Genomic DNA, 8,686 nt, shown 5'->3' with positions numbered 1-8,686 from the left:
GTGCACACGCGTGTTGGCGGTGTGGCTGTTACCACTGTGCACATGTGTAGACGCAGATCTGTGCATGGTGTGCGCATTTGTGTGTTGGTGGTGTGGCTGTTACCACTGTGCACATGTGCAGATGCAGATCTGTGCGTGGTGTGCGCACGCGTGTGTTGGTGGTGTGGCTGTTACCACTGAGGGACCATCCGAGGTAGGCGGGAAGGGGACGCTTGTAGGAGGATTGCCTTCGCACGCTGGGGCGCACATGGAGGACCCTGTGGGGGGCCTGAGGGTGCGCGTGAGCGTGCGTGCATCTAGAGCCCCACCCGGGAAGCACGAGGTCCTGAGTTCAAATCCCACCCTCCCAGCGCTGGTCACAGAGGCTCGCGGGGCCCAGGGGGGTCGGGCCGGGCCGGCCTTCCCCGCAGGAGGGCGGTGCGAGCGCGCCCAAGCAGAGGCCGGGGCCGGGCAGCGGTCAGGCCCAGTGGGCGCTGCGGCCCCCGACCCCAGGCGTCGGGGCCGGGTCTGACTCCTTGCTGTTTTCGGCAGGACCCCGCCGTCCAGGGGCCGGCGCGGGCCTGGGAGCGCTCCCTCCCACACGTGCGCGGCCGGGGGCCAAGGGAGGAGCTGGGAGACCCCGCGGGGCCTGGCGAGAGCCGGCGCACCCGGACGACCCTCGGGGTCGCCGCCGGGGAGGGAGGGGGAATGGGGACCTGCTCAGGCCCTGCCCCTTCCTCCCCTCCGCCCCTGCTCGCTCTCTCGCACGCGCCGCGCAGGCGCAGCGTCGGCTGCGCCTGGGGTTGGTGGGGTTGTTGTTGTGGCGCGCAGACCTCGCCCCTCCGCGTGGCGGCCCCGACCCCCATCTGTTTTCCCGGGCGCTGAGTGGATTATGTTGTGCGGGGGACCAGGGGCGGCCGCAGCGCCGCCGCGGGACAGGGCGAGCGCGGACCCTGCCGACAGCCCAAGCCGCGGCTGCCTCGAAGACTCGGCCCCGCCGCCGTCGCCGCCGCCCGCACCCCCCGGCCAGCCGAGCCGCGCACCTCAGCCACAGGTCGCACGGAGCCGCGGGCGCCGCGGCGGGAGCCGGCGCGAGGCGCTGAGGCGCCGCCGCGGGGCAGGAGCCGGAGCCGGCGGCGCGCGGGCTCGACCGGCCCAGCCGCGGCGCCCGCCCGGCCGCCGAGCGAGCGAGCGAGCGGGCGTGGGCTGGCGCGGCAATGTGCCCGGAGGAGCGCGGCGCCACGGGGCTGGGCGAGCTCCGCTCCTGGTGGGAGGTGCCGGCCATCGCGCACTTCTGCTCGCTCTTCTGCACCGCCTGCTGCCTGCCGGACTTCGAGATCGAGGTGAGCGGCGGGGCCGGGCTGGAGGTCAGGACGGTGTCGTGAGGGAGGGGGCCGGGGCCGGGGCCGCCGGCGAGTCCGGGCGGCGCTCCCCGTACCGCCGGTACGTCTGGCGGGGCGCCCGCTTGCGGTCAGGGGTCGAGCTTGCTTTTGTCAGGGCCGCCAGGGAGCCTGGCGGGCGGGCGGGAGGCGCCGCGAGCTTCCTCGGGGCCGGGCCAGGGCCGCCGGGAGCTCGTCCCTCCCCAGCGAGGCGGCGGCGCCCAGCCGCCAACTCCGGACGGGGGGGGGGGCTCCCGGGGCCTCGGGGAAAGTCTGGCGCCACGTCTTCCCGCCGCGCCCGGCCCAGTCCGGCCCCGGGGGGGGGGGGTCGGTGGGGAGGGCGCGGGGCTGGAAACTTGCACGGCTTTTGTGTTGTGGTGGTTGTTGTGTTGTCCTGTTGTTGTGTTGTTGATGTTGTTGTGTTGATGTTTCCCCCTCCCCCCCCCCCCCCCCGGCTCTGCGCCCGGCCCGGCGTGGGAAGCCGCGCTCCCGGGGCCGGGGAGGCGAGCTCCGGCCGGGAGAAGCGGGGTTCCAGGCGCCAGCGGCTGGAGCTCCCGCGGAGCGCGGGACAATGCGATGCGGGCTGCCTCTAGCGGAGGGGGAAGGGGGGGGAGGAAGAAGAGGGGGAGGAGGAGGAAGGAGGGGGAGAGGGGAAGGGGGCTGTGGTACCTAACGACTTTCCCTCTTCTCGGTGGGAGCCCCATCACTAGAATCCGGGCAGCCGAGGCTCGCGAGCCTGAAGTCCGCAGGAGGGATGGATGGTTGGATGGATGGATGGTTGAATGGTTGGTTGGTTGGTTTTCTGACAGTTACTCCCGAATGTTCTGAATTTCCTTAGTGGGTCAGCAGAAAAAAAAACACCCCGACGACGGCCAGCGAATCAGGGCTGCGTCTCTCCGTGGAGGCCTCCGGGCCCAGCACCCAGTACCCCCTCCTTGGGCTCCAAGGGACCTTGGCGAGGACGCTGCGTCAGGAGAGCCTTTGGGGGGAAACGGCCCGGGTCCCCGGGTCCCCCGTTTACCCCATTTTGTGGATGGAAAAGGAGAGGTCGGCTCATTTCAGCCTGAAGACAGCCATGCTCCCAGCAGCCTGGGAATGATTTGTCCTGGGTCCTACACGTGTGTGGCTTCTGAGTTTTAGCGGGCTCACTTCCTAAAGAGAAACGCAGATTGTTTGAAGAGGTCAAGTATATTTAAAGGAGAAATGAGAAGTGATTGTAGCTTACACAGTGACTGGTGCAGACACCCGAAGTGACTGTCTTCTAATTCTAGTCTTCCTTGGGAATAACTTTTTTCTTTTCACTTAAAATATATGCAATTTGAAAAACACCTCAGATACCTATTTAGATTCCAACATGTACGCCCTGTAAGTATTCTTCACACATCTTTTTCTTTGGAGACGTTAGGTAACCTACTTACTTAACGCTCTGGTTCTTGTATCTCTATCGTAGATCATGTGTATTTATTTTGATATGCCCCCCTTTGTGTGTGTGCGTGTACGTGTGTGCACGTGTGCATGTGTACGCACACCCCTGAGCTGCTGCTTTTTTTGGGGGGGGCTCAAGGCTTGTATTCTACCCCTAAGCCACAGCTCCATTTCTGACTTTTGGTATTTATTGGAGATAAGACTCTTCTCACAGACTTTTCTGAGCAGGCTGCTTCAAACCATGATCCTCAGATCTCAGCCACGTGAGGAGCTAGGATGATGGGCGATATGGCTATGTTTTAAGTAAAAAAAAAATTTTCAAAAGTTGAGAAATGTTGAATTAGTTGTCTACCAAACTTGACTCAACTGTGAAGAACTGAGGACACTAATCAGTTTTGATTCAGTATAATTGATTTTCATTTTTCTTAGGTAATTAAAAAATATCAAATAGTTTATTGGCCTGACTGTTTAAGAAAAAAAATCTGGCTGGGAATGTGGTTTAGTAGTAGAGTGCTTGCCTAGAATACATGAAGTCCTGTGTTCAATTCTTCAGCACCACATAAAACAGAAAAAGCCGGAAGTGGTGCTTTGGCTCAAATGGTAGAGTGCTAAGTCTTGAGCAAAAAGAAGCTCAGGGACAGTGCTCAGGCCCTGAGTTCAAGCCCAGAACTGGCAAAGAAAAAAAGAAAAGATTCCTAGGTTAGGTCCTAGGCCCTACAGTGGTAATGTACAGCAACTTGAAAAGATAGAAATGGTGGGCTGGGAAGGTGGCTCAGTGGTAGAGCACTTGCCTTGCATGCCTGAGGCCCTGGGTTCGATTCCTCAGCACCACATAAGCAAAAAGAAAAAAGCCAAAGTGGTGCTGTGGCTCAAGTGGTAGAGCGCTAGCCTTGAGCTGAAGAGCTGAGGGACAGCAGCCAGGCCCAGAGTTCAGGCCCCACGACCAGACCCCCCCCCAAAAAAAAAAAAAAAAGATAGAAATGGTGAATAATACCAGGTAGAAGTTGGATATCATTTCTTCTCTAATGGGGGCTTGAACTCACAGCCTCTCAATTTCCTTGCTCACTGCTGGAGCTCCAACATTTGAGCTCTGCCTCCAGGCTGGCTTTAAAATTTTTTTGGTGTCATTCTTGTGGTTTGAATTCAGGGCCTTGGTGCTGTCCCTGAACTTTTGTGCTCAAGGCTAGCACTCTGCCACTTGAGTCAAGGCTCACCTTCAGGCTTTTTGGTGGTTAATTGGAGGTAAGAGTCCTACAGACTTTTTCATGCCCTGATTAGCTTTTAACCAGAATCCTCAGATCTCAGCCTCCAGAGTAGCTAACATGCCAGCCTGGCATGGTTATAGGAGAAAAGAGTCTACCACTGGAGCCACAGCGCCACTTCTGGCTTTTCCTGTGTATGTGGAACCGAGGAGTTGAACCCAGGGCTTCATGCATGGTAGGCAAGCGCTCTACCACTGAGCCAACTTCCCAGCCTGTGTTTTGTTTTGTTTTATTTTATTTTAAAGGAAGCCAGTTTTCACCTGTGGGACAGATCTCTTCCTCTCTTTTTAACTCTTGATCACCACCTGGCTGAACATTTGGATTTGTAGAATCCTCAAGGATTCTTTTTTTTTTTTTTTTTGGGGGTCCGGTCGTGGGGCCTGAACTCTGGGCCTAGGTGCTGTCCCTCAGCTCTTCAGCTCAAGGCTAGCGCTCTACCACTTGAGCCACAGTGCCACTCCCGGCTTTTTTCTTTTTGCTTATGTGGTGCTGAGGAATAGAACCCAGGGCCTCAGGCATGCAAGGCAAGCGCTCTACCACTGAGCCACCTTCCCAGCCCTGAAGGGCTGATGTTTTTATATTGGCATGCTAAAAATATTTTTACTTCAGCCTTGAATATAGAGGATTTCTTCAGGAAAGGCAACATACTTTTTTTTTTTCCTGGTGCTGGGAGCTGGGAGATTGGACACATGGTCTCATGCTAGCAAGGCTTCTACCATTAAACTCCTTAGCCTCTTATCATTTGGAGATTTTTTTTTTTTTTGGTTGATCATGGGGCTTTGAACTGTGGGACTGGGTGCTGCCCCTGTGTTAAAGGCTAGCGCTCTACCACATTGAGCCACAGCACCACTTACTGTTTTCTGGTGGTTAATTGGAGATAAGAGTCTCAGAGACTTTTCTGCTCAGGTTGGCTTTGAACTGTGATCCTCAGATCTCAGCCTCCTAAATAGCTAAGATTACAGGCGTGAGCCACCAGCACCTGGCTTGGAGATATATCTAAGGACTTCAATGTTTCTGTGCCCTAAATAAAGTGTTTGTAATCATCAGTCCAGAAATCTGTGAGTGTGCGGTTAATGATCCTTTACATTGTTTAACTGTGGTTTAAAAAATAATAACATAAAATTGCCAGGTGGTAGTGGCTCACGCCTGTAATCCTAGCTACTCAAGAGGCCAAGATCTGAGGATAGTGATTCAAAGCCAGCTGGGGTAGAAAGTCCGTGCAACTCTTATCTCCAATAAACTATTTTAGAAAAGGGGGGCAGAGGCTAGAAGTAGAGCTTCGACTCAAGTAATAAAGAGTCCTGACCTCAAGCAAAAGAAGGTTAGGGATAATTGCCTGGGCCTTGAGTTCAAGTCCCAGTATGGGCACACATACAATTGCATAAAATTATATATAAAGCTTGAATATTATAGCAAAAAAACGTAAAAATTTGAAATAACCCACTATCAGCCATGAGATTAAGAACTTGTAACATTGTAGCTTATTGCATATTTATAAGTTTCTAAATATATTCACAATGTATTTGTGTCATATAGTAGGGATTTTTTCAGAGGAGACTGAAGTATTCGGGTGGTTAAGACAGTGGATTAGTGACACTGAATTAAATCATTGGCATCATTAAGTACCTACTATGTGCTTTATATAGAAGTAGATAATATTAGTTAGGCTCATAACTGTCCTGTCAGAAGATTGGCAGTTAATAAGTAGTTCAGAGCAGGGTGCTGGTGGTTCATGTCTGTAATCCTAGCTACTCTGGAGGCTGAGATTTGTGGATGTCGATTCAAAGACAGTCCTGGCATGATAGTCCCTGAGACTCTTACCTTCAGTGTACCACCAGAAAACTGGAACTGTGGAACAAGTGGTAGAGCGCTGGCTAGAGCTAAAGAGCTGAGGGACAGCGCCCATGCCCAGAATTCAAGCCCCAAGACCGACCAGAAAAAGAAAAAAGTAGCTCAGAGCCACAATTGTTTGTTTATTTTTTGTTCATGGGGCTTGGGTGCTATCCCTGAGCTTTTGTGCTCAAAGCTAGTGCTCTACCACTTTGAGCCACAGCTCTACTTCTGATTTTGGGGTGGTTAATTGGTGATAAGAGTTGCATAGACTTCTCTGCTTAGGCTGGCTTCAAACTGTGATCCTCAAATCTCATTCTTCTGAGGAGCTAGGATTATAGGCGTGAGCCACCTAGCTTGTTGCCCAGCTTGTATTCTATTTAATCTAGCATGTAATTGCTTAATATTTTAGTGGTTAGGTTGGCTAAGTTTTGTTGACTCCAAAGAGAAAAGTTAATTGGTCTCTTCTTCAGAGATTTAGCACTTTCCCCTAACCAAGTAGTCTTCTCAGAAACTAGTGCCTTACTTGATAAGGGAGATTTTTCAGTGGTCTGATCCGAGGGAACTGGAAATGTTCATGTAGAATCATTTATGTAGTTCTTATGGTAGCAGGATAATGAAAATTAATTGATTGCTTTCTTGTATCTTTTAATGAGCTTCTTGCCTTTGAGAACCTAATCTTTAGCTTTGCTGTGTCTCTTTCTAGTTCTTTCTTCTTTTTTGGTTAGTACTGTGGCTTGAAGTCTGGGCCTTGAATCTTACTAGGCTTTTTTGTTCATGGCTGGCTTTCTATCTGTGGAGCTGGTGAATTGGAGATAAAAGTCTCTTGAACTTTTCTGCTGGTGTGTCTGGTTAGCTTGTAACCTTGATTCTCAGCCGGCAGCTTCTTGAGTAACTAAGGGTTATATTTGTGAGTCACTGGTTGGTGTTGGGCTCTGATTGTGGTTTTATGTGGTTTAAAGTCCCTTACCTAACCCGCATGATCACCTGGGTATAATATGCTGAGTCTTGAATGTTATACTTGGTGTTTCCTTGGATTAACTCCTTACTGGGAGCACAAGCCATGAATTTACACATTAAAATAAGTACTGAATGTGGCTAAGTGGTAGAGTGCTTGCCTAGTGTGCATGAAGTTCTAGGTTCCACTCCTCAGTTCCACATACACAGAAAAAGCCAGAAGTAGTGTTGTGGCTCAAGTGGTAGAGAGCAAAAGCTGCTCAGGGACAGTGCCCAGGCTCTTGAGTTCAAGCCCCAACCTGGCTCCTCCCTTCCCCCCCCCCAAAAGACTAAAGGTTAGGAGGAACTTAAAAATACAATCAACAGTTCCTAAACATGGTGCCAAAGGATGGGTGGTAGATTTTTGAGTTCGTATACTTATACACAATCTGCTGGCAGTGTGTTTGTGGTTTAACATTTTAATCAATTCTGAAGGAGGTTCTTCAATCAAAGGTTTAAGAGGCCTCAACTACAGGAAATAATAAGTTAGCCCTGATTAGGGTATTCATTTCATGATGACTAGATGTAGTGGACTGAGTGAGGAAACATGTATTTTTTTTTTTTCCTGGCAGGACTAGGGATCAAGAAAGAAGGTCTCTAGTGTACTAGACAGGCAGGTGTTGTACTGTTGAACTACACTCCCAGGAAACTATTTTAATTGAAACATACTGGCCTTTGTTTTTGTATTGGTGCTGGGTACTATCTTTGAGCTTTTCTTGCTCAAGGCTGGTGCTGTAACACCTGAGCCTCACAGACTTTCCTGCCTGGGCTGACTTTGAACTATGATCCTCAGATCTCAGCCTGCTTTGTAGCTAGGATTGCAGGCATGAACTACCAGAGCCCAGGTGTCCTGTCCTGTCTTGTCTCTGTCTTTCTCCTCTCTTTCCTCTTTCCCCTCCCTCTCTCTTCCCTCCCTCCCTCCTTCCCTTCCTTCCTCTCTCCCCCTCTCTTCCCTTTCTTTCCTTTGTTCTTTTGTGTATGCTGGTACTGGAGCTTGAGCACTGTCCCTTAGTCTTTGGCCACAGCTGGCACGCCACCACTTGAGCACAGCTCTACTTCATGGTTTTTGGTAGTTAATTGGAGATGGGTCTCACAGACTTCCCTGTCCTGGCTGGCTTTGAACCATTATTCTCAGGCCTTAGCCTCATGGGTAGCTAGGATTATAGGCATGAGCCACCAGTACCTGGCCAGAAGATCTTTTTTAAGCCTTCTACTGAAACTGAGTACAGGGGCAAGATCATGTTTCTTCTTTTCTTCTCTCTCTTGCATGGGCTCTCTCTCTCTCTGTCTCTCTGTCTCTCTGTCTCTCTCTCTCTCTCTCTCTCTCTCTCTCTCTCATTCTCTCTCATTCTCTTCCTCCCTCCCCTCCCCTCATCTCTCCCTCCCCTCATCTCCCTGACCCCTCCCCTCTCTCCTGTCCCCCTATCCCTGAGCTCATTTGCTCAAGGCTAGCTATCTTCCACAAGGTGCTAGTGGCTCACACCTGTAATACTCAGGAGGTTAAGATCTGAGGATCAAAGTTTGAAACTAGCCCAGGCAGGAAAGTCTGGGAGACTCTTACCTCCAGTGAACCACCAGAAAACCAGAATGGTAGAGCTCTAGCCTTAGGCAAAAAAGATCAAGACAGTGTGGGAGGCCCAGAGTTTAGAAGCTTCACAATTGATTTTTAAAAAAAAGGACTCCTGGACTCTCCTGCCTGAGGCTAGCTTTGAACTGCCATCCTCAGTTCTTAGATTTCTGAATAACTAGGATGATAAGCATGAGCCACCAGCATCCAGCTGAGTTCCTATTTCTTTGGTTGTTGTTGTGGTGGTT

The 8,686-nt window shown here is 51.6% G+C and overlaps 1 protein-coding gene across 1 annotated transcript; it reads left to right on the top strand.

The window, feature by feature from the left end:
• The first annotated feature begins 781 nt into the window (after positions 1–781).
• On the top strand, positions 782–8,179 carry LOC138835364 (collagen alpha-1(III) chain-like). Its single transcript, XM_070033959.1, has 2 exons — positions 782–1,322; positions 2,197–8,179. Exons 1-2 carry the CDS (start codon positions 872–874, stop codon positions 2,496–2,498), a joined length of 753 nt encoding a protein of 250 aa, XP_069890060.1. The 5' UTR covers positions 782–871; the 3' UTR covers positions 2,499–8,179.
• The last annotated feature ends 507 nt before the right edge of the window (positions 8,180–8,686 follow it).

The sequence above is a fragment of the Dipodomys merriami genome, unplaced genomic scaffold, assembly GCF_024711535.1.
Source record: "Dipodomys merriami isolate MVZ:Mamm:240054 unplaced genomic scaffold, mDipMer1.0.p SCAF_2330, whole genome shotgun sequence".
NCBI classification, from domain to species: Eukaryota; Metazoa; Chordata; class Mammalia; order Rodentia; family Heteromyidae; genus Dipodomys; species Dipodomys merriami.
The sequence above is the reverse complement of the archived record's forward strand: the minus strand, read 5'-3'. Positions and strand labels throughout refer to the sequence as shown.